Source organism: Panthera onca, chromosome B2, assembly GCF_046562875.1.
Source record: "Panthera onca isolate mPanOnc1 chromosome B2, mPanOnc1 haplotype 2, whole genome shotgun sequence".
NCBI classification, from domain to species: Eukaryota; Metazoa; Chordata; class Mammalia; order Carnivora; family Felidae; genus Panthera; species Panthera onca.
In genome coordinates, this window is record NC_138343.1 from 34,537,076 (window position 1) to 34,565,005 (window position 27,930).

Here is a 27,930-nt window from a genome sequence, read left to right on the forward strand (position 1 = left end):
GTTGATTGCATTTTATTTAGTGCACAATATGGCATCATATCGATGTTCTTTCCATTGTGGCCTGGCGTACGTTTCTGATAGATCTTTTTTTTTTTTTTTTTTAATTTTTTTTTTTTTAATTTTTTTTTTTTTTTTTTGGGACAGAGAGAGACAGAGCATGAACGGGGGAGGGGCAGAGAGAGAGGGAGACACAGAATCGGAAACAGGCTCCAGGCTCCGAGCCATCAGCCCAGAGCCTGACGTGGGGCTCGAACTCACGGACCGCGAGATCGTGACCTGGCTGAAGTCGGACGCTTAACCGACTGCGCCACCCAGGTGCCCCTGATAGATCTTAATATTACTCCTGAAATTTAGAAAACACTTACAGAGGTCCTTAGTTGTCCACTTTATGGTGAAGCAGATCTGAGTCACTGATGGGACGGATAGAGCAAATCGCAAATAAGGTATAACACAGCAGGCTCTGTATTACTACGCTTGGGTGTCAGAGTAGCCCAGGACAGGGGTCCGCAAAGTATGACCCCAGAGCCAGATCCAGTCTACCGCCTGTCTCTAAAGCCCACTAAAAATGGTTTTTACATTTTTAAGTGGTTGGGATCAAAAGAACAGTATTTTTGTAGCGTGTGAAAAATAATAGAAGATTCAAATTTCAATGTCTGTAAGTAACATCTTATCAGAACACAGTCACACATTTATGTATTTTCTATGGCTGCTTTTGTGCTGCAGTGACAAAGTTGAGTCGTTGCAGCAGAGGCCATACAGCTCACAGAGTCTAAACAATTCACTCTCTGGCCCTTCACAGAAAAAGTTTGCCGACCCCTGGCCTAGGACTTCAGTCTCCTCATGTGTAAAATGAAGTTTGTTTAAGTAGTTGTTTGGGTTCTTTTCAGCTTTGACATTCTATCTGTAGAAAGTATATTTTCATTTGGAAATTGCCAGAGAGAAGGTTGCATGTGTACCTATATATGTATATTGTTTATAGATTTTTAAGCAATCTGTTTTATGACTCATTTATCTTATGACCCCTGACAGTATTCCTCAAAACAAGTGACTTGCACCACAGGATTAAAGGTCCACGAGGTCTCGTGGCTGTTTTCAGGGCCTGTGTCCGTGTGTGCTTCCTTTCTCAGTGGCCGAGGAATGCTGACAGGTGTCCCAGGCTGGATTGTCGAGGCCCAGCCTGCGAGGATATCGAGCGTGTGCAGCTGGGTGTTCTGTCCTGCGGTGTGTGGTCCCAGGCTGGCAGCTGGGAATAATGGCAGAAGGCAAACTGAGCACAGACTCTTTGTTTCATCCTGTCCTCATCCGCTTCTTAAGAGGGTAAAAGGAAAGGGACCCAGTTGTCACACGTGATATATAAGCCCCTGCAAGGATCAGACAGTTGCAGGAAATATTTTGCCTTCGCATACCAGGCACGAGTGCTGTGACTCAGCCTTCCTCCTAGGCTTCTGAGTGGGTGCTGCCTGGTGGCTCAAGAGAATGGACACCAGAGAGAGCTCCCTAAAGTGAACCCATTGAAAATGGGGACCAGAATCTCCTAGTACGTGGTGGGGATTGGAGGACAGGGGAAGTCTGTTTGGGACGATCATGAAAACTGAGCAGAATTGTAAAAGCATATTCATAATTTCAGATAGGCTTTTGTCATGAACAAAGAACAAAATGTTTCTCACGTGACACCGTCTTGAACAGCCTGCGGTATCCTTCCCATTTTGATTTTTGCAGCACAATCAGAGGGGGAGTTTGGGCAAGAATATTTGAGGCTTCCTCAGTTTTCCTAAAGACCTCAATCTTTTGATACATTGTTCTTTTTTCTAAGTCTCTCTTGGTGATCACTTTATTACTTTTCCCTTTTTATTGGCCGGTCTGAGTCCGCCACATCCACATTTTTGAGATCTAAGCAGTTTTCGAGCGTTATCAAGTTTATCAAATCTTTTTTGCAAAATCTTTTGCAAGATTTACTTGCTGCAGTTAATCTGCCTTATATTTGTGTCATTGGTCATATGCGTACAACGTAATTAGAGACTAACAGAAGACTAGGATGGGTAGGATAGACACTCTGGGTTCAGATGCTTATGAAGCAAAAAGGGACAGATTTTCTAAGTAGTCCGTTAACTAGTTGAATGTGCTTGTGTGATGACCTTCACTTCTCTGTACGATCTGATAGCTACGAGGACTTAGCTACCAAATATGCAAATGAAGACCTTTTTAATAATACAGATATGTCTTAACATATGCTTTGGACTTAACACACTTCTCACAAGTGCACGAATGAAAAAATAAAAGGTCACTCGGCGTCTTGTTCTTTGCGATAGCAAAATATTGACATTTCTGCCAATGAGAACTTGAATAACACGGCCATCTTACAGTGGAAAACCATATATGGAGACGGGTACATGTGCAGGATATATCAGGAGCGAGAGAAGGTAAGTGGCAAGCAGAAGAAAGATATCGTGTGTGTGTGTGTGTGTGTGTGTGAGACCCGGAGAACCATCCCCCAATTTCAGTTTTGCCAGGGTCAGAGCCCAACTTTCCAAGACAGGAGAACACAGGGTGGAAAGGGGCTGCACCCAGCTATAGGGCCTCTTGACAAGCATAACACCACCACTCCTGTGTAGCCGGATTCTGCCCCCAGCTGAGAGCCCTGGGTAGTTTCTTCCCTAGTAGAAGAGTGTATCGGGGGGGATCTGAAGCAGGATTTTTCAGTTTTTGACACTGTTGGCATCCGGGGTCACATTGTTACTTGTCGAGGCAGACCTGCGCATTGTAGGTTGTCAAACAGCATCCCTGACTTCTGCTCACATCATGACAGTCGCATGCATACTCCCTTCTCTCCCAGTTATGACAGCCAGAAATGTCTCCGGACATTGCCAAATGTCCCCTGGTGCAAAATCATCCCTGGTTAAGAACCACTGGTCTAACGCTGAGACACCTCGGGGAACCTGACTGGCTAAGTCAGTAGATCATGTGGCTCTTTGATCTGGGGCTGTGAGTCAAAGCCCCAAATTGGGCTTGGAGCTTGCTTTATTTTTTTTTAAATGTTTTATTTATTTTTGAGAGAGAGAGAGAGTATAAGTGGGGGAGGGGCAGAGAGAGAGGGAGACACAATGTGAAGCAGGCTCCAGGCTCCGAGCTGTCAGCACAGGGCTCAACGCGGGGCTCGAACTCACGAACTGTGAGATCATGACCTGAGCTGAAGTCGGACACTTAACCGACTGAGCCACCCAGGCGCCCCATACTTGGAGCTTACTTTAAAACAAAACAAACAAAAATAAATAATAATAAAGCTGGGACACCTCTAGTCTTGCAGAATAACAAAGAGCCTTTCCTTTTTTCTTTCTTTATTTTTGAGAGAGAGAGAGAATGAGCAGAGGAGGGGCAGAGAGAGGGAGAGGGAGGATCCAAAGTGGGCTCCGTGCTGACAGCAGAGAGCCCAATGCGGGGCTCCAACCCATGAACCATGAGATCACAACCTGAGCCAAAGTCGGACACTTAACTGACTCAGCCACCCAGGCGCCCCACAAAGACCCTTTTCTTGAAGAAATAATTGAAGGTTAACACCTACTAACCTATTCTCAATGTAGGAAAGGGCTTTTTAAAAACTGGAGTAGATCTTTTTTGGAGAAAAGGACAGTTCAGAAGAAGGTATGCTTGATACTGGATTAAGGCTATTCCATTTCTCAAAAAAAGAAAAAGGAAGTGGGTGTCGAGTGGATACAATTATTCTTTGTTCAGAAGCTTTTGGGCCATTGCCACAGCCAGAAAATGTATTAATTAAACTGGGGTACGACTGCAAGATTTTCTTAGGCAGGTGTGGGTTACAGTGGAAAGCAATACTGGGTTTTGAAGCCATAAATCTCAGGTTCAAATCCTGACTCAAGCTTTTGTCAGGTATGTGATGCTGGGATAATAGCTTTTAGTTTTCAGGTGACTGAAGATTTGTAAATGAACAAAATAACAAACCTCTGTGCCCAGTATGCTGTGGACACTCAAGATACTGGTTAGTTTGCATCGCTCTTGAACTGACCTTGGGCATTGAGGCTGTTCTATTAGAGTGAGTGTGAGAGTGTCCTCCCCACAGTGTGAGCTTTTCTTTTTTTTTTTTTAATGTGTATTTTATTTTTGAGGGGGAGGGGTGAGGGGCAGAGAGAGAGGAGACACAGAATCCAAAGCAGGCTCCAGGTTCTGAGCTGTGAGCACAGAGCCCGATGTGGGGCTTGAACCCACGAACCGCGAGATCATGACCTGAGCAGAAGTCAGTGCTTAACTGACCGAGCCATCCGGGCGCCCCTCCAGTGTGAGCTTCTGAAGCCACCTGGGAGGAGAGCTCCCTGGACGAGATAGTCCAGGGCCTAGCTCCAGGGAGGTTTCTGGAAAACTCCTATTATTGAGGCCAGAGGCTGTGGCCTGAGTACCCATCGCCAGCAGGACACTGTTGTACTGCAAAACTTCTTGATCAGTTCAGTTGGGAGAATGTGCTTCATGTAGATGTCATTAAGCAATTAAGTAAGGAAGTAACCTGGGGCACCTGGGTGGCGCAGTCGGTTAAGCGTCCGACTTCAGCCAGGTCACGATCTCGCGGTCCGTGAGTTCGAGCCCCGCGTCAGGCTCTGGGCTGACAGCTCGGAGCCTGGAGCCTCTTTCCGATTCTGTGTCTCCTTCTCTCTCTGCCCCTCCCCCGTTCATGCTCTGTCTCTCTCTGTCCCAAAAATAAATAAATAAATAAATAAATAAATAAAAAAAAAAGGGGCGCCTGGGTGGCGCAGTCGGTTAAGCGTCCGACTTCAGCCAGGTCACGATCTCGCGGTCTGTGAGTTCGAGCCCCGCGTCAGGCTCTGGGCTGATGGCTCGGAGCCTGGAGCCTGTTTCCGATTCTGTGTCTCCCTCTCTCTCTGCCCCTCCCCCGTTCATGCTCTGTCTCTCTCTGTCCCAAAAATAAATACAAAACGTTGAAAAAAAAAAATTAAAAAAAAAAAAAAAAAAAAAAAAAGTAAGGAAGTAACCTTAAGTCCAATTTTGCAATGAAGAAAATATATAAACACCACCACCTTTTGAGTGTCGTTTGACGGTGGACACAAAGAAGATGTAAAACCACAGGGCCAACCTGGCCCCTTGGCAAAGAACAGTGGCTCTCAAGTCTTTATCAGATCCAACATGCTTTTGCATAATATCTTGAGACATTCTTCTTATGATCCTGAAGTGAAATTCATAGACAACGCACACACACACACACGCACACACACACACACACGATTTCAAAGCAGATAGAATGATCTAATATAAATGATGGATACAGAAAAAAAGATACACTTCAACATGCTAATGCTCAAGCATAACCACATAAGAGACATACTGAAGCAGGGGCACCTGGGTGGCTCAGTCAGTGAAGCTTCTGACTTAGGCTCATGTCACGATCTCACGGCTCATGAGTTCAAGCCCCCGTGTCGGGCTCTGGGCTGACAGCTCAGGGCCTGGAGCCTGCTTCGGATTCTGTGTTTCCCTCTCTCTCGAACCCTCCCCTGCTCACGCTCTGTCTCTCTCTCTCCAAAAATAAAATTTTTAAAAAGAAAATAAATATATAAATAAATAAGTAAATAAAAGACATACGGAAGCAGTTAGGTACTTGCTCCTAAACCTAGAATCGTGTTGAATGTGACCACTGTGTCGTGTTGTCTTGGCAACTCAAATGCCATGATGGACTGCTGTCGGTCATGTGACTTTCTGAAATTGGGGGACAACTGTTGGTAAAATTTCAAATGAAACAAGTATAATCTTTTTTCATATACTCAGTTGTGATCCTGGAAATTTTAAGTACATACACAAAAAACCACCAAACAGAAAAACCAACGAGCCTGTGTTTTACACATAAAGTCAAGTTACAGCCTAGGCTCAGATAACCATAAATAGGTTTTTCCACCCCTGTGAATGTCCGGCAGGATGTATTTTGTCATATGAAGCAATTCCCGTTGAGAATCTCACCCTGCAGGATGCCTCCTGTGCGCTACGTATCAGAAAGCTCTGGTCGTTGCAACAACCAAAAATGCAACGGCTTCCAAAGGTCACCCTTTGAGAACGGCTGACATAGAAATGACTCAAGGGGTGTAGAGCCTTAAGCAGCGAAACCTCCATGTCGGTGATCTGACTTCCTCTTCTCCCCTGTCGGTTCCCCGTCTTCCCTGCTAAAAAGCAGTTACTGACCCCTCCTGTATGCTAAGCAATTGATATCCTTACTTGTATAGTCTCTACAAGTACTGTCTCAGAGCCTCATCCCGAGTCACGTGGCTGCTGACGCTGGATTCAAAAATCAAAAATCGCCATTGAAGGACTCCCAGCTCCACAGTTTTGCAGCATTGACATTAGACACGCCCCTCCTGGTTTCCGAAAGAAAATCAAAACTGTATTCCTTCTGCATAGTTTCCCTAAGGACTTGCTGGCTGAAAAGAGGAGAGGAGTGAAAAGGACACCAGTGTCCACGGCAGCCACAGCCGGGCACTTGGTGCCTCACCTCACTCAGGGCACCCTGGGCGTCTCCCAGGCCCCAGTCCCCTCTCCCTTGCCTTCTTGCTCACCTGGGATGGAAAGGTACCTCCAGCGCTCGGGAGAGAAGTGGGTCTGAGGACGAGCTGCATGCAGCTACCTGTGCCCCCCTTCAGTGCTTCTGTCCCCAGCTGTCACTTCTCCCTCCCTCGCTAAGGCGGTACTCTTCGTAGAATGCCACCATGTAGAATGCCACCATGTGTTTTAAGCCTTGTCTCCTCTGGTCTTTGTGCATGGCGTTCCCTCTGTGCAGAACCCCCTGCCTCGTTCTTCACTCCTCCAGGCTGGCTATCCACACCACTCCCTCCGCAAACCTTCCCTGGCCATCCCCCAGCTTGGATTAGCGGTCCCTTCCGGGTGCCGCTTGTGCGTGTCTGCATTGATCCGTGGTGGCCCTGGCCATGTTTTGTCACGGCCTGATGTTTGTATCACCCGCTCGAGAGCAAAAACCTGCAAAGGTCAAGGACACAGGCTCTGGAAACAGTCTGCGTGGGTCCGAGGCCCAGCCCCTCTATCTCCAAGTGGTACGATCTTGAGTAAATTACTTCATCTTTTGGAACCTACCTCAGAGGGTTGTGGTGAGGATAAAATGAGTTAAGGCACGTTAAATGCTCAATGGCATACATTAAACGCTCAATAAATGTTAGTTCGGGGCTGTACGTCCTCAAGGGCACAAGCCATCTTATTTGCGACTGTGTCCCATCACCTAGCATGGTGCCTGACACACAACAGGCGGCCGATCTTTACTGACTGCGTCACTGAATGACTATCATCTTTTAATCGCTTGCAAATCATCTTGTCCTCTGCTTCCCGTTTGTATAATCAACAGTCTTTCCGAGCAAAGGCCATCAAAAGAAAGATACTAAATATGCACAGATCACCTGCCCTAAGAAACGGTGCGGTGTGGAAGTTTCCAGCTCAGGAACGGCCAAGTTTCAGGATAAATGGACTCTGATTCTCTTGGCTGCATCTTGCTGTATGACTCGAGTCGGAGGCACCGCAGTTTAATGAATTGGAACAAGAATCAAAAGATGATTGAAGGTGGCTGATGGCCATGATCCAGATACTTCCTACTGTTTCCCCATCCATCTGCCACCTTCAAATGAAAATATCAGGGAGAAAGAAGGGGAAGTTGGAAGTCATTGTGGTATCTCGCACCCTCGTTCAATTTCACAGACATCTGTTGGGTCAGGCACTGGGAACACGAGAAAGACTAAAAGTCAGAGTCGTGCCCTCTTGGAGCTGACATACTAATGGGGAAGAAGACAGTCGCGGGCGACGACAGTACCACTCCCCTGGCACCCCAAGAACAGCACGTCTGAGGGCTCATTGCTGGTGGCCGTTTCTGGGCCGGGTGCACCTCTTGCTCCCCCTCCCGGGCGCGCGGCCGACGCTGTGCGACTTTCTCATGGGAGTCCTAGGCCTGTGTGTCCCCGACCTCGTTAGCGGGCTCCACCTGGCGGGCGGGGCTGCCAATGCAGTCATCTGTTTCCGGCTGTGAGGTGTAAAGCCAGCATCCGCTGCCGCGACACGAAGACCCGTTTCCCCTCGGCCATGGCTCGGGTATGACACAGGCCATGGGCCCCGTGCCGAAAACCCACACCCGCAGCTCTGTCCAGTGCCAGAGGCAGTGACTACCTGGTAATGACTGCTGACAGATGCTTGCGGCGAGGCGTGTTCCCATCTGGAGGCTGTTCTGCCGCGGACGAGTCCCACCCGCTCCCCAGTTAGGAAACACCCCAGCGCGCACGCGCGGGGCCTCCCCCCACCCCCCCAGCCTCCAGTCACGTGACCCCTCCAGCTGTTTCTGTAACTTGCACCAAGCACACCAGTCGCACACGACTTTTTCTAACTACCACTATTCTTTTGTGACCACGAAACCTGTTTCCCTGTTGACCATTTTTTTTTTTCCGTTTATTTTTTTTATTTATGAGGGTGGGGGAGTGTGTGAGCACGAGAGGGACAGAGAGGGAGAGAGAATCCCAGGCAGGCTCCGTGCTGGCACGAGGAGCCCGACGTGGGGCTCGGTCCCACGAACCGTGTGAGATCATGACCTGCTCCGAAATCAGCAGTCGGACGCTTAACCGCCTGAGCCGCCCAGGTGCCCCTGTTGACAAAATTTTAAATGCAGCTACCTGGCGTCCATTATCCCACTTCCCAGAAATAAGAGCTGTTGACAGGGTGGTTTAACTTCTAGAAGATTTTCTAAATCTGTAAAAACACATTCTACGGAGGTGACGCATGTCAGTCAGTCATCTGTGTCAGTAAATGGTGTCGAGACAACTGGACAGTTACTTTCCTCCATTAGCTGTAATCACTTCCAGACAAACCAAAGATCTGAACAGAGAAGGGCTTTCGAAGCATGTCACAAACCCCAGAAATCATAAAGGAAAAGGCTAATGCATTCGACTACACCAAGGCTGTGAGTAAAACTTGCACTGGTTGGAAGAAGTTTGGCAGGACTTAGCAAGGGTAGAAGCTGCATATATACCTTATAACTCCGCATCCGCTTCTAGGTCATTGTTCTGGAGAAACTTCCCCACTGGGCTCAAGGAAATGAATACTGGGGCCTCTTCACTCAGCATTATGTGTAATAGAAAAAAACAGACAAACGGGGTGGGGGGGGCGCCTGGCTGGCTCCGTTGGTGGAACGTGCGACTCTTGATCTCGGGGTTGTGAGCTCGAGCCCCACGTTGGGTGTAGAGATTGCTTAAAATAAGCGGCAGTATGTTCCTACAACAAAATCCTACACATCGGTGAGAGCAAATGTACTAGAAGGACTCTCTGCCTCCTCCCAGGTTTTGTCTGTCTGACGTGGGGCAGGGTCCGGAGGCATTTTTGGTTGTCGCAACTTGGGGGTGAGGGGTGAGCTGCTGGCATCTAGTGGGTAGATGCCAGGGCTCTGCTATGATGCGCTGGACAGCGCCCCCATTCCCCCCCCCCCCCCCGCCAAAAAAAAGAATTACCAGGCCCCAAGTGTCGCTGGTGCCGAGGTTGAGAAATCTCGAGCTAGTCTGAATCAACATGGGCAGACCTCGCCACCAATCTTGAGTGAAAAGGGAAGTTGCAGCGTGATCCAGTTTGATATTTTTACAGATACATATATAGCACAAGTAAAAAATCACATATGGGAATAATGCACACCCACTCTGCAAATCTGGAACAATCCGTCCAGGCCCTTTTTTCCTTTTTTTCTCACGATGCTGGAAAGTTCTCTTTATTGCTACAGATGATAAACAACACTGATAAGTATGTGCCCCCTTGTCCGTTTTATGTCGACTAAATTGACAGCTACGGAATCCCCAGGATAAAGGAGGCTCACGTTTTCACCCCTTACATCTAAGGGGTTGTTCAACGTTCTCCTAAAAGCTTGTACCAATTTACATTCCCACCTGCAGGTGACAGTGTGTTCTCATTTCCTGTTTTGCTCTGCCTCCTGCACGAGGGTATGAGTTTCTTGAGGACAGAGGCTGTGACATTTGTCCGTGTATCTTCACCGTCCTGATAGGCGCTCGGTAAAATTCAGTGGAATGGATTAAGGCTTTACGACACATTGCTCAGTAGGTTCGGAGGACAGAGAGAAATAAAACACTCATAGCCTCAAGACAGGCAGTTTAGTCTGGTTTGAATGTCAACTGACAGTTCAAGTTCTCACGGCCTGCTGTGTCCTACAGGAGTCAGAGGAGGAGAACGCACTTGGGTAGGAGCGGCCAGGCAAAGCCAGCCCCAGGAAGTGCTACTGAGCCAGGCCTTGAGGCACGAGGGTCCCTCCCCACCCTTGGAGAAGCAGAAGATGGGCATTCCAGAAAGATTGGCATTCCAGGAAGGCAACAGCTCAGGCAAAGGTATGGTGCCAGGGATGAGTAAGGCACGTCGTCTGCGCCCCGACGCCGTGGAGGATCCGATTAGCCAGAAAGGCAGGGCCCGGATGACGGCAAGCTTTGTCCAACAGGCTAAGGAGTATTAACTTTTTCCCCCGGAGGCAAGAGGGAGCTACCAGGGGTGGGGAGTGTCGCGGAGGAAAGTCTGCTGTAACCAGGAGGACCAACCACAGCTGGGCTGCCGGTCACACCTGCGCTGGGCCGCTGGCCCGCTGGTGCACAGTCTGCTCGGCGGGCGACCGAAGCCAGATCCCGCCCTGGGCGAGGGAGGGCGGCCTCACCGAAGTGCGAGGGTCCCGGGAGGGCCTGGGAGGCACAGGCCAGGGAGCAGCGCAGTCCCTGGGCCCAGCGGCCCAGCTGGGGGTTCGTGCCGCGCATCCCACCTACCCCTGTTGCCGCATCTTTGCCGACAGCGCTGGGGCCCGCTGGTTGTGGCTCTCGACAGCTGACGTCGAGCACCTCTTCTCGACTCCATGTTCGGCGACATCACGTTGGTGGCTTGAATTTGGCCGCGATGGAAGGATTATGCCACAAATCAGTAAGCGCTAGGCACTGGGGCTCCCCCTTCCTCCCCTCCTCCCACCTCCACCCCGTGCCAGTTTTCTAGCACACCACTGGCCGTTTCCTTCTAGAAACAAGGGAGATTCAGGGATTAGATAGGGAGGATAGGAAAGGAGATTCTTGTTTAGGGAAGCCAAACGGAACCTTTAGGAAGATAAGTGCATGGCCAAACAACGGAGACGCCATCTGGGATTGTAAATTCAGATTCCTAAAAGGCAAAGGCTGGGCCTTCAGGGGCGCTGTCCAGTGCAGTTCAGCACAGTGGTTACCAGCGCGGATGGTTGAGACGGCCCCAGACTTGACTCTTGGCTCTGTTCCTTGTGTGACCTTGGGTGAGTCACTTTGCCTCTCTGTGCCTCATGTTTTTCATATACAAAATGGAGGGTATTATTAACCCATCTCTTAAGGTTCTTAAGGGGACCGAATGAGTTACATATGGATAAAGCTCTTGGAACAGTTTTTGGCAAGTAATTTGCGCTCTATCAATATTTGTTAAGTACAAAAAATAGAAAGCTGAAGTACCCAAAGAAGCAGAACTGGAACCAGAGCCCAAACTTCTGTCATGGCGGGTAGTCCTACTCGTCTTATCTGGCTTTCTTTGACCCTGACAAGGGTTGTGGGTTTCCTGGAGATGATTCATGTGTCCTAGTGTTGGATGTTTACACAGAAGGGGTGGAGCAGGCGGGCCCAGTGGCCTCTGCCCTGGAAGGGCAGGTTGTCGAGATGGCCTCCAGGGCACACAGCCTCCTCTGCCCAAAGCAGAGCACACAGGGACCCAGGCAGGATGGTGACCCCATTACCCCAGTTTGGCAGATCGTCGAGCTGGGACTGCCCCAGGCCCGAAGGTAAGTTCGGCCAACCTGTCAGTTGCAAACAAAGAAGACAGAGTTGCACAGTCGTAATAGCAGCTTCTGCTGAAAACCCCCACTACGTACCCGCCATTCAGCCAGCGACTGTATGCAGGGCACTATTCTAGGACTTTGGGATTCAGCAATGGGCAAAATCATCAAAACCCCTATTCCCTAACCCTGATGTTCCAGCGGAGGCAGGCGGATGATAAACGAGTGAATTGAGAGCTATAGAAGGTCTTCAAGGAAAATGAGGCCGGGAAAGCAGGTGGGGCATGGCTTGCAATGGGGTCAAGGAGGACACTCAGAGGAGGGGACATGTGAGCAGTCCTGAAGGATGAGAGGGAGCAAACAGGAAACCAGAGTCTCATCAAATCCTCCTGCATGTCCTGGCTAAGTGGGCGTTGCTCTCCAATCTTACCGATGAGGAAGCTCAGAGACATGCATTCACCCACTCAAGGTCAAACAGCCTGTAAGTGTTGACCCAGGATTCAAACCCACCTCTGCCTCCTGGTCCTTGTCGACCTCTCCACTGGCTCCCAGGAGTATACCCAAAGACACTGTGGTCATCACAAAGCCTGGGTGTGTGTGGTGCGGGGAAGCCAGGGTCACGGGGGTAGGAAGGGTATACAGTGGGGTACGGAGGCAAGCAGGTCTAGAGTTCACTCTTGAACACCCCCTGGAAGAGGTGAGCTTAGAGCTGAACTTTCAAGATCAGGAAGGAAGGGCAATTCCAAAGGGTAGAGGGTCTGGCTTCCCGACAGGGTCAGTGGGAGCAGTGAAGACCGTAGGGGGTGGGGGGACTGCTTTACAATGGAAGTTTGGTGCAGATTGTTGGTGACAGAAGAGGTCCCCAAGGTCAGGTTGTGTACCCTGGTTCTTAATCAAAAGCCTTTTACTACCACATGTAGGAGCTGGAGGTTCACACAAGCATAGAGCCCCTAGGCCTTGCCTCAGAGAGCAGTGAAATTCACAGTGTAGAGCCAAAATCCCTTCAGGATAGAGCATGTCCAACCAAACAGAGACCACACGTTCCAGACACTTCACGGGGGACCTGATTTCAAGCAGGGTCCCTCTACTGTTGCTTCCTCACTTCCACCTTTTGGGTCTTCAAACCACATTCCAGTCATTGCCTCTTGAACCCGCAAGAGACGAAAATCTTTGGTTCGTTCATTCACTAGGTGTTTACTGAGCACTTACTGTGGAGTAGGCACAGGGCCAGGGGCTCAGCAGTGACCAAGATACTGCCGACCCAAGGACTCATTTGTCCGGTGGTGGAGGCAGACATTTCATTGGAGGACAGTGCAGATTAATTGAGATTACGATGAGCACCACAAAGGACAACGCAGATCAAATGGAGAAGTGTCCTCGGCATCCCTGGAGTGTCTCACCAGGCTGGCCCCAGGCCACATCTTCACAGGATTGGGTCAAGGGTGCAGGCTGGATAAAGAGAGACAGGTGTTGGGGTCAAGTGGAGGGGTGTATGGTGTAAGGAGGGGAAGTTCACCTTCCGGGTCCCAAGAAGGCCAGCTGGGAGGTGCCACTCCAGCAGAGCTGTCCCCAACCCCGCACTCCACCAGGGGGTGCTAAAACTGAGGGCAGGGAGGGGACCACGGCAGAGTGAAGGTGGCTGGGAAAAAGGCTCATTCAGTTGAGGGGCACCAGTGAGAAGGGGGAACCGATGTCCTGTTCTTGAGATGGATGTTCTGCTCAGGCCCTGAGTGGGCCCAGCCCCCCAGAAGAGGAAGAGGTGCTGGGGAAGATGGCCCAGTACCCAGATGGGGCCAGTGGGCTGCTCCCAGGTGTTGTGAGCTGGTCTCACCCACCTTCAGGGACGCTGAGGGAAGGGCGTGGCCAGGGTAGCGCCAGATGGGGGAGCACAGGGGAAAAGTTTCGAAGGCAGGCGGGAGATGTGCACAGCTCACTCCTCCGTACATTCAGGTGTTGCTCACCTATCACCTCCTCAGACGGACCTTCCCTGACTCCCTGCCCGAAAGAGCACCACCGTCCTTCTTTGTATCCTTACTCGGCAGTATTTTCTTCACAGTGCTTACCGCTACCTGACATCACATTTGCTTGAATCCCATGAAATGGTCAAATATCAGCAGTTTCATGTGGTTCAACCTAAGGCTAGAATTTGTTCATTGGTTTTCCCTCTGCTTCCCCCCTAGAATGTCAGCTCCACGCCACGGAGCGGGGGGGGGGGGAGGGGGGGATCTTTATCTGTTACTTTTTGGCCACGTGCCCAGAACCTGGATCAGTATCTGGCAGGCAGTAAACATTGAGTGGATGGGCCAATGTGTCCTGGGGCTGGGTTAAAAAGAAGAGGGAGGGGGCGGGGACCAAGAAACAGACTCTCAACTACAGAGAACAAATTGATGGTTTCCAGAGGGCAGGTGGGTGGGGGGATGGGTGAAACAGGTGATGGGGGTTAAGGAGGCCACTTGTGCTGAGCCCTGGGTGTTGTATGGAAGTGCTGAATCACTATATTTTACACCTAAAACTAGTAGTACAACGTATGTTAACTAACTGGAATTTAAATACAAACATTAAAAGATAATCAAAGGCGGAGCCTGGGTGGCTCAGTTAAGGGTCCGACTTCTGCTCAGGTCATCATCTCACGGTTAATGAGTTCGAGCCCCGAGTTGGGCTCTCTGCTGTCAGCTCTGTCTCCCTCTCTCTCTGCCTCTCCCTCCCTCTCTCTCTCTCTCTCTCAAAAATAAATAAACACTTAAAAGTAATAAAAGCATGATAAGGGAGTAGGATGGGAGCGAAGCCACCTAGGGAGTGGCTTCTGGGGCAGGGGGTGGGGGCTGGGGTGGAGCAGTGTGGGTCTGGCAACGGGAGGCAAAGCTGGATGACACTGGGGAAGGAGCCTCTGGAGGGCCACCTACCATGTGCCAGCCACTGAATTAGACACTTCTCCCAGCATCTCTTTTAGTCCTCGTGACGTCCCGTGAGGTGGGTCTTGTTACCAGCCCTGTTTTACAGATGAGGAAACTGAGGCTCAGAGAGGCTAACTTGTCCAAGGCTAGCTAAGCTAACAAGCCTCAGGGCAGCCCCCAAGCGTGGCCTTCCCTCTGCAATTCCCTACTTTGTCTCCATTTTGATTGTTTCGTGGAGTTTTGGAAGTCCCTAAGGAGCAGGGGAATCTCCCAAAGCTGGAACCAGAGCTCTGGGGACCCCTTGCTGTTTCATCCCGGCAGGAGCCCCAGGCCCATCATGGTTTCTCATTTCGTAGAGGTCTCCTGGCCAGCTGTGGTGAGGGTTTGAGTCATCGGCCCTGTGTTTGGGACAGAGGGGGCTCTAGTATTTGAGTGGCCGTGTGCCTGAGGCAAGATGGAGTCTGGGTGGCCAGGATAGGGGACACGGGCAGCCAGCCTCAATGTCCCATGAGGCTTTGTCTCCATTCTAAGAAACCAGTCACCAATCCCCCCAAAACCCACGCCCCTGCCCTCCGGAGGCTCACAGCGTCACCGGGAGACCACACTACAGCGACAGTCACTGCACAGGTGCTTGTCTGGTGTTGGGCCGCCTAGTTGGTGGTGAAACATGCAGACTCTGGAGCAGGACAACAGGTTTGAAGACCCCATCCACCACCTTCTTGGTCTTGTGGGACTCTGGCCAAGAGGTGCCCCGGTCTCTCCATCTGTCCTGGGGGAACGATAGCATCCTGACAAAGCAAAGCAGCCGTGACATCCAGGAGCTGCCTGGCCCAGCCAGGGCCTGGTGTGGCTCCCGCTGAACACAGACAGGGCCATCCGCCACCGTGAGGGACCGAGACAAACACAAGAGCACTCCGGAATCACGTCTGAAAACAGACAAAACGTGAATAGCGTCCAGGCCACAAAAACGACCAAACATCCCCCGGGGAAGCTAATCCGAGTAAAGACGACTTCTCTACCGGTGACCAAGTTCTCTCCTCTTTCTAGCTGGCCCTCCTCCGAGGTAAGATGTAAGATCCCCAATCACAGAGTCACCTCCACTTCCCGACAGCCTCTAATCCAGATCAAAGTCCTGCTTCCCGAAACCCTCCACCAATCGCCCAACACAAACCCAAACATTATAGCGAGTCCTTTCCAGCACCCTGCTACCAAGACACCCCGTGGTTCCCCTGGTGTATGTTCCTCGCTGTGACGAGTAACAGACCTGGCTTGTTCACTCCCAGGTATGTTTCGAGTGATCTCTGGCTGGAGGCGCCGACGGTCCCCACCTGGTCGGGCACGTGGGATGATACACTGCCAGGACTCTTCAGATATGTTTGCCCTGCTTTCCTTTCACTTCTGCTTTACAAGGAGGGCACTGAGACCCAGACAGGGGCGGTGGCTCTGCCCAGGGCCACACAGCTGGTAGTGCAGAGTCAGGGTGGAAAGCCAGGTCACGTTCCAAAGTTGTTTTCCTAACGCCCTTGCCTCGGCCTCGAGAAGGCAGAAACTAACATGACAACACAGGGCCAAGCATCTGGGAGGAGAAGAGCAGGGGGGTCTTGGGGCTGAAAGAGAAGAGAGCCCTGGGGCGGCAGGAGGGAGCACCCAGGACGTCCTCAGTCACCCCCTGTGACTGCTCTCCCACGTGTGACTTCCCAGACTGGATCCTCCAAGGCATTTCTGTCCGAGGCCGCCCGGCTGCTGAGTAAACACAGGCCCAGCTGGGGCCCGAGGGGGCAGGGGTCAGTGTCATCAGTCTGAGGCCTGAGTCACTTCCTGACCATTGCTTCAGAGGCACCCAGAGCCACAGCCTGAGTGGCCAGCTCGCGCCCTCATGGGGTTGTGCCCACCTGGGCAGGAGCCCCGGTGTTCCTCACCTTTCTGGGCTCACCTCTGCCACGCTCAGGTGATGACACAGACGGGAGAGTCAGAAGCCTTGTCCCCACCCTGGGGAACTGGATCCTCAACCCAGAAGGAAATCTCAGTCCCCCGGACAATTCTGTCTTGCCTGCGCCCAGTCCTGAACTCTGGCTTCCAGGACGTCACCCCAGCCTCAGAGTCAGGGTGCCTTCCCCTGGCAGCCTTCCCAGGCACACAGCCCCTTCCCTTTTCCTCCCACAGGGTCTCAGGGCCAGAGCAGAGGATGGGGCAGGGAGGGTGGGGAATATGTTGGACACCCTAGTACGGGATGTGCGGAGGAAGACATGGTTTGATCAGTCGACATGTCCTCACGATGTGAGTGAGGGGGATGATTTGGAATGCAGACCATCTCCTTTAAGAAGCAAGGCCTCTCAACCCCGAGACGCTGCATAGACTTGGAGCTGAGAACATAGCCTCTAGAACCAGAGCTCACTTCTTTCTTTTTTTTTTTTTTTTTAACTTTTTATTGATTCATTTTGAGAGACACAGCTCAAGCCAGGGAGGGGCAGAGAGAGGAAGAATCCCAAGCAGGATCTCTTCTGTCAGCACAGAGCCTGATGTGGGGCCCGAACCCACGAACTCGTGAGATCATGACCTGACCGGAAATCAAGAAGGGGACACTTGACCAGGTGCCCCTGTGCTCACTTCTTCAACCCAGCTCTGCCCCTTGCCGGCTGTGCAACCTTCAGCAAGTTACTTAACCTCTCTGTACCTCGGGTTCCTCATCTCTATCATGAGGATAATAATCATACTGACTCACAGACCTCTTACCAGGGTTAAGGGAGTTGTCTACGTAAAACACTTAGAATAATGACTGGCACATGGCAAACACAAGTGTTCAGTAAATATCTTTTCACTTCAAATGGGCTGATTTTTCCATTCCATTTCATTCTCACTACAGTTTTCGATCTCCTACCGTGTGCCGGACATGAATAAGGCAGATTCCTTACCTGCAATGCCTGTTGGGCACTTCTGTGGGATCTCTGCACGGTCCTCACCCTGCGGTGGTTTTCCAGACCGTGCCCGATGCTGCATAACTTGCACAACTCTGTGGGAGGGAGCGTGGCACAGGATTTGGGGCCTGCAGACTCCCTAGTGAGGACCCCCAGCTTGCTGTAGGCCACAAGCAAGTTGCTTTCCTTCTCCAAGACACCCTCTCTCCTTTTGACAACTTGGAGGGAGAGGTCCCCACCCCTTCCCCAGGCCAGTGCAGTTTAAGATAAGTCAGGCATGTGGACCTCTTGTGGTTATTCTCTGCCCACCCCGCCACCCCCACTTCCTGGGAGGCCTCCGTGCTTTAATTCCAGCACAGAATCTTCTTCAGGCTTCATGAGCTACCAGACACAGGTGGCAGAAGGCCCTGGCTTATCATTGCCCTCATGGGGCAGTAGGAAGTCACAAAAAACTGTCCAACTGGAAATTTGAGCCTGGACTGGATAGTTGATACTACAGAATTCCCGTTGTTAATTTTAAGTGTAAAAATGATATTGTGGTTATGTTTTAAGAGTAGTCCTGAACTTTTAGGGGCACGTGGTGGCTCAGATGGTTAAGCCTCTGACTTCAGCTCAGGTCCTGATCTCAGGGTTCGTGGGTTCGAGCCCCACATCTGGCTCTGAGCTGACAGCTGGGAGCCTGCTGAGAGCCTGATTCGGATTCTGTGTCTCCTTCTCTCTCTGGAGCTCCCCCCCCCCCCCCCCCCCCACACACACACTCTGTCTCTCTCTCTCAAAAATAACAACATTTTTTTTTTAAAGAGTAGTTCTTATCTTTTAGAAATACAAAAAATATTTATGGGTGAAATTATATAAGGCCTAGTTTTGCTTCAAAATGATGGAAAACAAAATTGACTAAGAGTTGATATCATTGTTGCAGCTGAAGGATTGGGGTCATTCAGGTTTACTAGAACCTCACCGACGAAGTGCCGTCCAGAGAGCCCCGGAGCCTGGGAGCCGGTTAGAAATGCAGAATCTTGGCTCCACCCCAGATCAACTGAATCAGAAACTGTATTTTAATAAAATAAAATTCCCAAGGGATTCGTGAGCACGTTCAAATGTGAGAAAGCACTGGGCTATTCTACTTTCGTGCATTTTTGAAACTTTCCACAATCAAAAAGTTGTGGGGTGTGGTTTTGCTTTTCCAAAATTGTCTTCACCAGCCCCAGGCAGATCTTCCTGCCGAGTCCCGGGCTGGAAGGACCCAGGGGGCCCTGTGGTGTCCCGCTCCGCCCTACGCGGGACGCCCTGGGGTCCACCAGGCCGCCAGCGCCGCCCCTGCACCGTCCCCCGCAGCCCCTGCAGGGCAGCGCACCTGCCGCCCCGGCTGGGTCTCCCGCCGCGACCCCACACCGCCTGGGCCGTCGGGCAGGCCCGGGCGTGGCCGCGCACCGCGCACCTGGGCGAGCCGGGAGCCCGCCCTCGCGCGGGGGAGGAGCTGGCGGCGGGGCGGGCCGGGCCGCGACCGCGAGCGGGGGCCGGGTGCCGGGAGCCCGGCGGGCCGCGAACGCAGGCGCCGCGCCGGGGCCACCGAGATTGGGTGCCCGGGATGAGCTTCACCCGGAAAAAGGGCTTCTACAAGCAGGACGTCAACAAGACCGCCTGGGAGCTGCCCAAGACCTACGTGTCGCCGACGCACGTAGGCAGCGGGGCCTATGGCGCCGTGTGGTGAGACCCCCCGGGCCTGCGCGCCGCAGGGGGGCGCGGGGGGGCGCGGGGCGTCGGGCCGGACACGCGGCGGGCGCATAGGCACGGGGACGCAGGTGGAGCCTCCCGACAAGCCGGGCCAGTGCACCCCTTCCCAGACCCGCCTTGGGGGTCCCCTCCGCCGCTGGGCCCTCGGCGCCGCTCGCCCAACCGCCTTGAGCGAGGACCCCAAGGTCCAGAGTCCCTGCGGGCTTGGAAGACCCTCGCAGGGGCTCTTCCTGAGCTGAGCGCTTGGAGCTGGGAGGAGGCGACTGGGCAGCGGAGTATGAGCAAGAAGCCTCAGGCTGGCAGAGGCTGGCCTGAGGCCACTACAGGCGCCATCTCACTTTTCTCACTTTGCGGGGTCTCTGTGGCTTGAATTAGGACTGGGTCTGGTTCTCCAGGACTTGAACCTTATAGGGGACCCCGGAGTTCATCCAGGTGAATCCCTGATGTTACAAGTGGGCACACTGAGGCCCAAAGAGGGAGAAGCGACTTGCCAAGTTGCAAAGAGTGAGCTTCCCTCCGGGTTCTGGATCCTGTTGGCATTAACTTGTGTATCGCCAGGCTCAGTGCACCCCTGTCAGTTACTGCTGGTCCCCTCTGATACCCCTGACCTGTCACTGTACCTGAGGCTGCTCCCCCATGTCCCGGGGGGGGGGGGGGGGGGTGGGCTCTGTGCCTCCCAGCCTAGCCCCCTGGCCAGGAGGGATTTTTTTTTGGGGGGGGGGGGTGGTGGATGGCCTGGACTCCCCCGAGTGACCTGGGAGATGCCACCCGGGATGTGGAGTGGGGGCTGCTGGGCAGGAAAGCCACAGCCCGCTCACCTGTCTGTGCCCTACAGCTCCGCCATCGACAAGCGGTCAGGGGAGAAGGTGGCCATCAAGAAGCTGAGCCGGCCCTTCCAGTCGGAGATCTTTGCCAAGCGGGCCTACCGAGAGCTGCGCCTGCTGAAGCACATGCAGCATGAGAATGTAGGGCTGGGCCTGGGGGCTGCTCCGGAGAAGGGGAGGGGGAGCCTGGGAGGGGTCCTGACCAGGTCCCTCCCTGTGTGTGTGGATGAGGGGGGGAGGGCGCCGGCCTGAGGGGTGCAGGGAGCTCAGGACAGGGCCAGGAGAAGGGGACTCTCCTTCCTGCCCCTCCCACTCTTGTTCCTCACCTCATTAAAACGAGGCGCCAGGACCTGCCCTGCCTACTTCCCAGGAAGGGTGAAAAGGGTAGTTTTGGCAGTGGAGCAAAAGGAGCTTTGGGAGGTGCAAACATACTGTTTCATGGGCACGGAGGCGCTTTGTCATTTGTTCTGAGGTCTCAGAGCTGTGGTGCCCCCCATCCTGGTTAATGTATTTGCACACGTGGCCCTGATAATAACAACAATAACCACAGACAGTTGAGCACCTACTGTGTGCCAAGTGCTCTTCTCGGAGCTTTGCAGAAACTGACTTGTTAATCCTCACGTATTACAAGAGTTAAGTACTATTATTCCCAGGTACAGAAGAGGAAACTGAGGCACAGAAAGACTAAGAGGTCATATGGTTAGTCGGTGACAGAGCTGGGATTTGAACCTAGGCTCTGGGGCCTCAGTGCAGAATTATGAGAGCATCTTGTCTGACAGAAGCAGCTGGGAAAGCTGGTCACCCAGCTCTGGGCCTAGCAACTGGGCTTTGGAACAGGATACCTAGGTTGGAGGGTGAACATTTAAAATAATGATTTCAAAACATTGGGCACGTTTTAAGCCCCGTTGCTCTTCAGCCAGCCCCTCCGCATGGCCCCCAGCCACAGGTGATCTTGCTCCTGGATTCCTCTTCTGCCCTTTTTACTGCTTCTGAGAAGGCCAGGAGCCTGCCTCCTGCTGGAGACGGTGTATTAGGAAAGGGCCGGTGGTCATAGGCATGGCTGGGGCCCAGGAGCTGGGGGGAGAGAGGGCTGTGGCAGCTGCCCAGCCTCACTGACAACCTTCTCCCCAGGTCATCGGGCTCCTGGATGTCTTCACCCCAGCCTCCTCCCTGCGCGGCTTCCATGACTTGTGAGTTGGGCTGCACTGGGTTCCGGGGCATCTGCAGGCCTTACTTGCCCCTCGGGAGCAAGCTGGGGGAGAGTCCAGATTTCTCTCTTCTGGGTAGGGGGGCTTCCTGTCCTGCTAGTCCCTTTGTGCCGTCCACTAATGCGTGATTCTGTCTGGATTCTGTCTGGATCCAGCCAAGGGTGGAGAGAAAGGCAGGCAGGAAGAGGTGGGAGGGGCTTAGCGGGGTCCTTGACTGACACAGAGCTGTCTGCTTGTTGGCTTCGCTTACTACCCGCTTTAATACCACCAAGACCTCATTGCCAGTCCTCACAGGATCTGCACCGGCTTACCTCCCCATTCTGTGGGGTCCCAGGTGTGGGTCTGGGCATGGAGCGAGGAGCGGGAAGGCTTGGCTGCCTCTGGCTGATGGGGTGTTTGACAGTCACATAGAACCAGAAAATTTAGACCAGTGCCTGGTCTAAAACTAGGAACCTTTGGGAAGATGGAGTCTTTCTTTTTTTCCCAATCTTTCTTTCTTTTTTTTCTTTAAGTTTACTTATTTATTTTTGAGAGAGAGAGAGAGAACAAAAGCAGGAGGAGGGGCAGAGAGAGGAGAGAGAGAATCCCAAGCAGGCTTCATGCTGTCCTTGTAGAGCCCCACATGGGGCTCAAACTCACGAACTGTGGGATCATGACCTGAGCCGAAATCAAGAGTCAGATAGATGCTCAACCGACTGGGCCACCCAGGCTCCCTGAACTGACCCTATTTCACATGCAGCTGAAGGTCTTTTTGTTAGGATGCTTTTGTTTTAAATTTAATGCAGTGATTCCGAATGGAGTTTTTTTTCCAATGAAGCCAGCTGCTGGGCTTAACGTGGGGAATTTAAAGTGGACCAGCCCCCCAGGAAGGGTGGGGGTGTAGTCTCTAAATGAATACTCACAGTAGTGTGGTCGGTGCTCTATGTATGGTCAAGTGCTGGGGACTGTATGCTGCCTCAGGGGGCTTCACAGAGGAAGCTCGAACTCAACCCCAAAGGGTGAGTAGATGTTTGCCTGCAGTAAAGGTGCCAAAAGCATCCCGGGCAGAAGGAACTGCATGGACAAAGGCCATGGTTCATGAAAGAGACTGGACTGTTGGGGCGATATTGATAAGTTCACTGTGGCTAGTGAAGGCCAGTGGCTGGTTTGGTCAAGGGAAGAGTCCACACTTGATCCCACAGGCAGCCTCAAGTCCAGGGAGGATTTGAACATTGGGGTAATGTGGTCAGATAAGATTTTGGGGTGCACTGTGGCAGGAGAGAGAGCCTGGAGAGTAGTGTCCCAGACCCAGACCTTGATCTAAATAAGGCAGAGGTGATGGGATGCCAAAGAGCAGACCTGAGACCTGTCAAAAGGCCCTATCTGTTGGGACGCAGTGGCTGGGAGAGGGGGGCGTAGGTCAAGATGCCAGGCTCCTGCTTGAAATACAAAGCGGAGGAAGAACAGACGTTGGGAGAAAGAACGAACTCCATTTTGGACACTACTTTTGAGGAGCCTATGAACGTTCCAGTGTTTAATCAGCAGTTGCAAACACATCTGGAGCCCAGGAAGGTCTGGGCTAGGGTAGAACATGGTATAATACTGTTGATTAAGAGATCAACAGAGAATCTTGAGGAGGTGTCAGACTGCAAGAGGTCCAACAGGAAGAAAGGGAGCCACAGGTGTGTGTGTGGGGAGGAGGGCGGTCATTGGTGATCTTGATCTGAGCCATTTCGGAGGGGCAGAAGCAGACACCAGATTGTTAAGGGATTGGAAGTTAAGGCAGCGGGTCAAGAGGTGTGGTCCACTCTTTCTAGAAGTTTGGCTGGGGAGGGAAGGAGGGAGAAAGGGTAGTTATTTGAAGAACCAAGTCAAGGGAAGGTGGTTCTAGCATGGTGAGACTTCAAGTTTGTCACCAGAGAAGAAAGAACCAGGGTCCATGTAGAGGTGAAAGACAACACTAGGGAGGGGACAGTGCATGAAGCAGGGTCCCTCATGGGGGAGAGCAGATGATCAGGTAAAAGAAAGTTTCAGAAAATCACAGGCTCATAGAGATGGCCTTCATCACATCCTTTTTTTTTTTTTTTAATATTCCTTTTTAAAAATTGTTTTTAAGTTTATTTATTTATTTTGAGAGAGAGAGAGAGCAAGCTGGGGAGGAGCAGAGGAAGAGAATCCCAAGCAGGCTCTGTGCTGTCAGCGCAGAACCCGATGCAGGGCTCGATCTCACAAATCGGGAGATCGTGACCTGAGTAGAAAGCAAGAGTCGGATGCTTAACTGACTGAGCCACCCAGGCACCCCTTTGATATTCCTTTTTAAATCATATTTTGTTCTGGACGTTGCTGTTACTACCTTGAGCAACAGCTATATTTTGCTGACCTTGACCTGTTTTGCAATCCCACAGGAGGGTACAATGGCTCAGCTACTCCTTCTTCCTTCTTCTGCCCTTCTATAATAATAAAAATAAAATGTTTTATTATTTCCTTCTTGGAAGGGCACACATCCTTGGTTGTTTGTGGAGTTCTCCCAGCTGGGCATGACCCTCTGGGGGAAAAAGTATTTAAACAGAAGCAGAGGGGAACTCTGGCAGATGTTTCTAAGTCGCAGCTGTGGCTTTCTGTGGGGCGTGGAAGGGGGCAAGGCGAGGGCACACAGCTCCATTTGGTTTTCCTGAGCATGCTCCAGCTAGAATGCTTACCCTGAGCTCTGCCAGCTGGGTGGCCACCGTGGCCAGGTTGGGGGCCAGAAGCCAGGAGGCCCGTGTGGAGGTCCGGCTGGCTATGGCGGGGGCTGGTTCTTGCACACGGAGGCCACCTCTAAGGCCTGTGCTCTGCCCCAGCTCCTTTGCACCTCCTGTGATCTCAGGCCTGGGGCTGGGCGGGACTGGGGACGGTCAAGAAGCTCTCGTGCCTTGCAGCTACCTGGTGATGCCCTTCATGCAGACAGACCTGCAGAAGATCATGGGGATGGAGTTCAGTGAGGACAAGATCCAGTACCTGGTGTATCAGATGCTCAAGGGTCTTAAGGTACGTGGGGGCCCGGAAGGTGACCGAGGGGGGCGCCTTGGTGTTGACACCTGAGGTTTGGAGAACACCAGGACTTGGGGGCTGGGAGAGTACCCTGTGACAGGGAAGAGGAGGTTTGGAGCCAGCCTGAACCACCTGGTGTGGAAGCCGGGTGCCAGACTCACCCTTCGCACTCTCTCCCTCTCTCTCACACAGTACATCCACTCAGCTGGGGTCGTCCACAGGGTGAGTGCTCTCTCCGCTCCGGTCCTCAGAGGCCCCTCCACCCTCCGCACCATGGAAGGATTCTCCACAGCCGGGGAGGAGGAAAGGAGTGGGGAGGCGAGAGTCCTCTGGAACCTGGCGTGTGGATATTTCCCCCCCAGCCTTGGCCCAGGAAGGCCTGCTCAGAAGAACGTTGTGTTCTGGGGAACTTTCTGGGTGCTGCAAACGAAGCAAGCCTTGAACTGTTTCAGGCTCCAGGAATCAGGAGTATCTTAGAGTTAGATGGGCCCAGGAGGACACCTGGTGCAGCCGTCATTTTCCACACGAGGAGACTGACACCCAGAGAGGGGAGGGGGGGGCAGGCTCCCATCTCTGCCTCTCGGCCCAGTGCTTCCTCTCTCCTCTCATCTAGGACCTGAAGCCGGGCAACCTGGCCGTAAATGAGGACTGTGAGCTGAAGGTGAGTGGGCGTGGGCTGGGGCGGGTTGGGGTGGGCCCCTCTCCCCTGGGAGCCCCCAAAAGCTGCTCCAGGACTGTCTGCAGCAACTCTTTGTCCCTCTGTCCCGCGAGTCATAGATCTTGGATTTTGGGCTGGCCCGGCACGCAGATGCTGAGATGACCGGCTATGTGGTGACCCGCTGGTACCGGGCCCCTGAGGTGATCCTCAGCTGGATGCACTACAACCAGACTGGTCAGTGGCCAGCTGCTCGGGGGTGGCAGGGGCTGGGGATCTTCTCTGGAAGCTTCTCCAGGGCCGTTGTAGTTCCTTTGGGTCGACTGACTGCCGGGTCCTGGTCAGCTGGTCCAGGTGATGCTTCCTCCCTCCCTCCGCAGTGGACATCTGGTCTGTGGGCTGTATCATGGCAGAGATGCTGACCGGGAAAACTCTGTTCAAGGGGAAAGATTGTATCCTTTGCTGGAAAAGCCCACCTCCATCCAGGGATTCATTCCTTCAACAGACACTTTATTACTTTAATCCCTCTTTTTTTGTTGTTACTGCAGAAGTGGTAGGTGCTCACTCTAGAACAACTGTATTATTTTATTTTTAATGCTTATTTATTTATTTTTCAGAGAGAGAGAACAGGGGAGGGGCAGAGAGGGAGACAGAGAGAGAGAATCCCAAGCAGGCTCTGTCTGCACTGACAGTGCAGAGCCCGATGCAGGGCTTGAGCTCATGAACCACAAGATCATGACCTGAGCTGAAATCAAGAGTCAAATGCTTAACTGACTGAGCCACCCGGGTGCCCTCTGACTCTAGAACAATTTTAAAATGCAGGTAAGGGAACTGATGAAAAGCACCACTTGTCATTCCGGCACCATGTAGAAAATACATCATGCTTTGGCATCACACATACTAATTGAGCCCCTGTGTGCTGTGCGGGAGGAGAATATGTGGAGTCTGCACTGCCGAACTCAGTGTGCGGCAGGGGGGACGGTGATGAAGAGAGGGATGAAGGTGGCTGGGCGGGATGGGAGCTGGAAAGGGGTCGTGTCCAGGAACATTTGTGGCGAAGGACTCTTAACCCAGCCTGGTGGGTGGGAAGCCTTCCAGAGACCTGTGTCCTCTCCGGAAGGAAGGCACGTCTGGAGCCTGGCTCGTTGCCACGGGGCCTGGGTGGGAGTGACGGAAGGGCAGCGGGAAGGGCAGCCTCAGATCTACCAGCAGCGAGTGAGGCGGAGCCTTAACCCACTGCCAAGACCTGGACCAGCTGTCCCAGATCCTGAAAGTGACTGGGGTGCCGGGTGCAGAGTTTGTGCAGAAGTTGAATGACAAAGCAGTGAGTGGCAAATGGGTCTAGACTGGCCTCGGCTGTGTACTTGGCTAACCAGGGGTCACGTGGGCTGTGGGCCTTTGGGAAGGAGGGCTCCCCCGTTGCCTCCTTTTTGCCCTGGCAGATGCTCTTGCCTTCATCCCACTTTGGGCTTTGACCTGAGCCTTCAGCCCGGTTCCAGGGCATTTCTGGGGTCCCCCCGCTCTGTACCCCAAGTCCTGAGCCCGAGGGGCTGACAGATGGGGATTACTCAGTGCTTCTCTGTCTTCCAGGCCAAATCCTACATCCAGTCCCTGCCACAGAGCCCCAAGAAGGATTTCTCTCAGCTCTTCCCACGGGCCAGCCCCCAGGGTGAGTCTTGGGCCCTGCCTTCCACAGGTCTCTGACGGGCCTCTGACGTCTGTCCCAGCGGGCGGGCTCTCCCAGGCCTGGGATGTGAGATGAGTGTTCTGTCACTGCAGCCACAGACCTGCTAGAGAAGATGTTGGAGCTGGACGTGGACAAGCGTCTGACGGCCTCGCAGGCCCTCGCCCACCCCTTCTTTGAACCCTTCCGAGACCCGGAGGAGGAGACAGAGGCCCCGCAGCCATTTGATGACTCCTTAGAACATGAGAAACTCACAGTGGATGAATGGAAGCGTAAGAGCTGGGGGCCTCGGGTTCGTCCTCTCTCTGCCTGCAGCCTCTCTCTCCTTTGGCTCCACGGTTTCCATGCGTGGCCTCTGGCGGCCCCACCGCCCTCCTGGATCACTGTCAACACCTCCTTCTCTCTGAGCAGATATTGTCTCCTGTGTGCATTTCTTACTCCCTGAGCTGACTTCTGCTCCACGTTACATCCGGGGAGGGGGCCTCTCTTTTGCTCTGGGCACCCGCCCCCCCCCCCCCCCCCCCCCACCTCACACCTCGGGCCACCCTGTGTTTCTCAGAGCACATCTACAAGGAGATTGTGAACTTCAGCCCCATTGCCCGGAAGGACTCACGGCGCCGGTGTGGCATGAAGCTGCAGTGACCTGCCCAGCCTCACCCTTAGCTGAGCCCAGGGACCACCACCCGGCACCACCTGCCAGACACCGCCCCTGGGACCGATGTCTGTTTGTCACTACTACAGTTTCAGCTCTTCTTGGATTATAGCCTTCCAGGCAGAGGACACAGGGCCCTTGTCCTTGTGGTAGGAAACAGGCCTAGTACATGCAGAATTCAGGGATGTTGGCTGGGAGAAAACAGCTCTGATCACAACCAGCCACATTAAAATGCCAGTCTGGAGAATCGCCTATGTGTGGGGTCCTTCTTTCAGGCTGAGGGGCAGACTGAGCCAGGGCAGGGGGTCTGGGCAGTGACAGCTTATTCGTTCGCTAAGGCTGCTGTGACAAATCCCCACAAACCGGATGGCCTAAAACAGCAGGACTTTATGCCCTCACAGCTCTGCTCGCAGGAAGTCTGAAATCAAGGTGTCGGAGGGGCCATGTTCCCTCTGAAGATTCAGAGCAGAATCCTCCCTTGCTTCTCTTCAGCTGCTGGTGGCTTCTGGAACCGTTGGTGTTCCTTGGCTTGCAGTTACATCA

General features: G+C 52.7%; 1 protein-coding gene and 1 long non-coding RNA gene across 5 annotated transcripts; one reads left to right on the top strand and one right to left on the bottom strand.

Moving 5' to 3' along the window:
• Positions 1–5,835: 5,835 nt before the first annotated feature.
• LOC132666987 (uncharacterized) lies at positions 5,836–16,080 on the bottom strand. Of its 3 annotated transcripts, none has more exons than XR_014137701.1 (4): positions 15,971–16,080; positions 15,291–15,632; positions 10,800–13,261; positions 5,836–7,627 (listed from the first exon to the last, which is right to left on the bottom strand). It is a non-coding gene; the product is annotated as an uncharacterized LOC132666987 (long non-coding RNA). The 3 variants fall into 3 exon arrangements; XR_013555606.2 differs by having other exon boundaries at positions 5,836–6,428; positions 7,413–7,627; positions 15,291–16,080; XR_014137700.1 differs by having other exon boundaries at positions 15,291–16,080.
• A 2,996-nt stretch (positions 16,081–19,076) lies between these two features.
• Positions 19,077–27,636, top strand: MAPK13 (mitogen-activated protein kinase 13). Of its 2 annotated transcripts, XM_060615319.3 has the most exons (12): positions 19,080–19,328; positions 20,191–20,320; positions 21,311–21,369; positions 24,285–24,393; positions 24,589–24,618; positions 25,010–25,057; positions 25,174–25,288; positions 25,432–25,503; positions 26,296–26,375; positions 26,642–26,720; positions 26,831–27,007; positions 27,295–27,636. In XM_060615319.3, exons 1-12 carry the CDS (start codon positions 19,210–19,212, stop codon positions 27,375–27,377), a joined length of 1,101 nt encoding a protein of 366 aa, XP_060471302.1. In that variant the 5' UTR covers positions 19,080–19,209; the 3' UTR covers positions 27,378–27,636. The 2 variants fall into 2 exon arrangements, with proteins under 2 accessions (XP_060471303.1, XP_060471302.1); XM_060615320.3 differs by lacking the exon at positions 24,589–24,618 and having other exon boundaries at positions 19,077–19,328.
• Positions 27,637–27,930: the final 294 nt, after the last annotated feature.

What these genes read in the sequence shown, in the direction of transcription:
- MAPK13 (XM_060615319.3), top strand. Translation starts at nt 19,210, where the DNA reads ATGAGCTTCACCCGGAAAAAGGGCTTCTACAAGCAGGACGTCAACAAG. An exon ending in AGAAGTTGAATGACAAAGCA is followed by an intron (nt 26,376 to 26,641) that starts GTGAGTGGCAAA and finishes TCTGTCTTCCAG; the next exon opens with GCCAAATCCTACATCCAGTC. An exon ending in CCCACGGGCCAGCCCCCAGG is followed by an intron (nt 26,721 to 26,830) that starts GTGAGTCTTGGG and finishes CTGTCACTGCAG; the next exon opens with CCACAGACCTGCTAGAGAAG.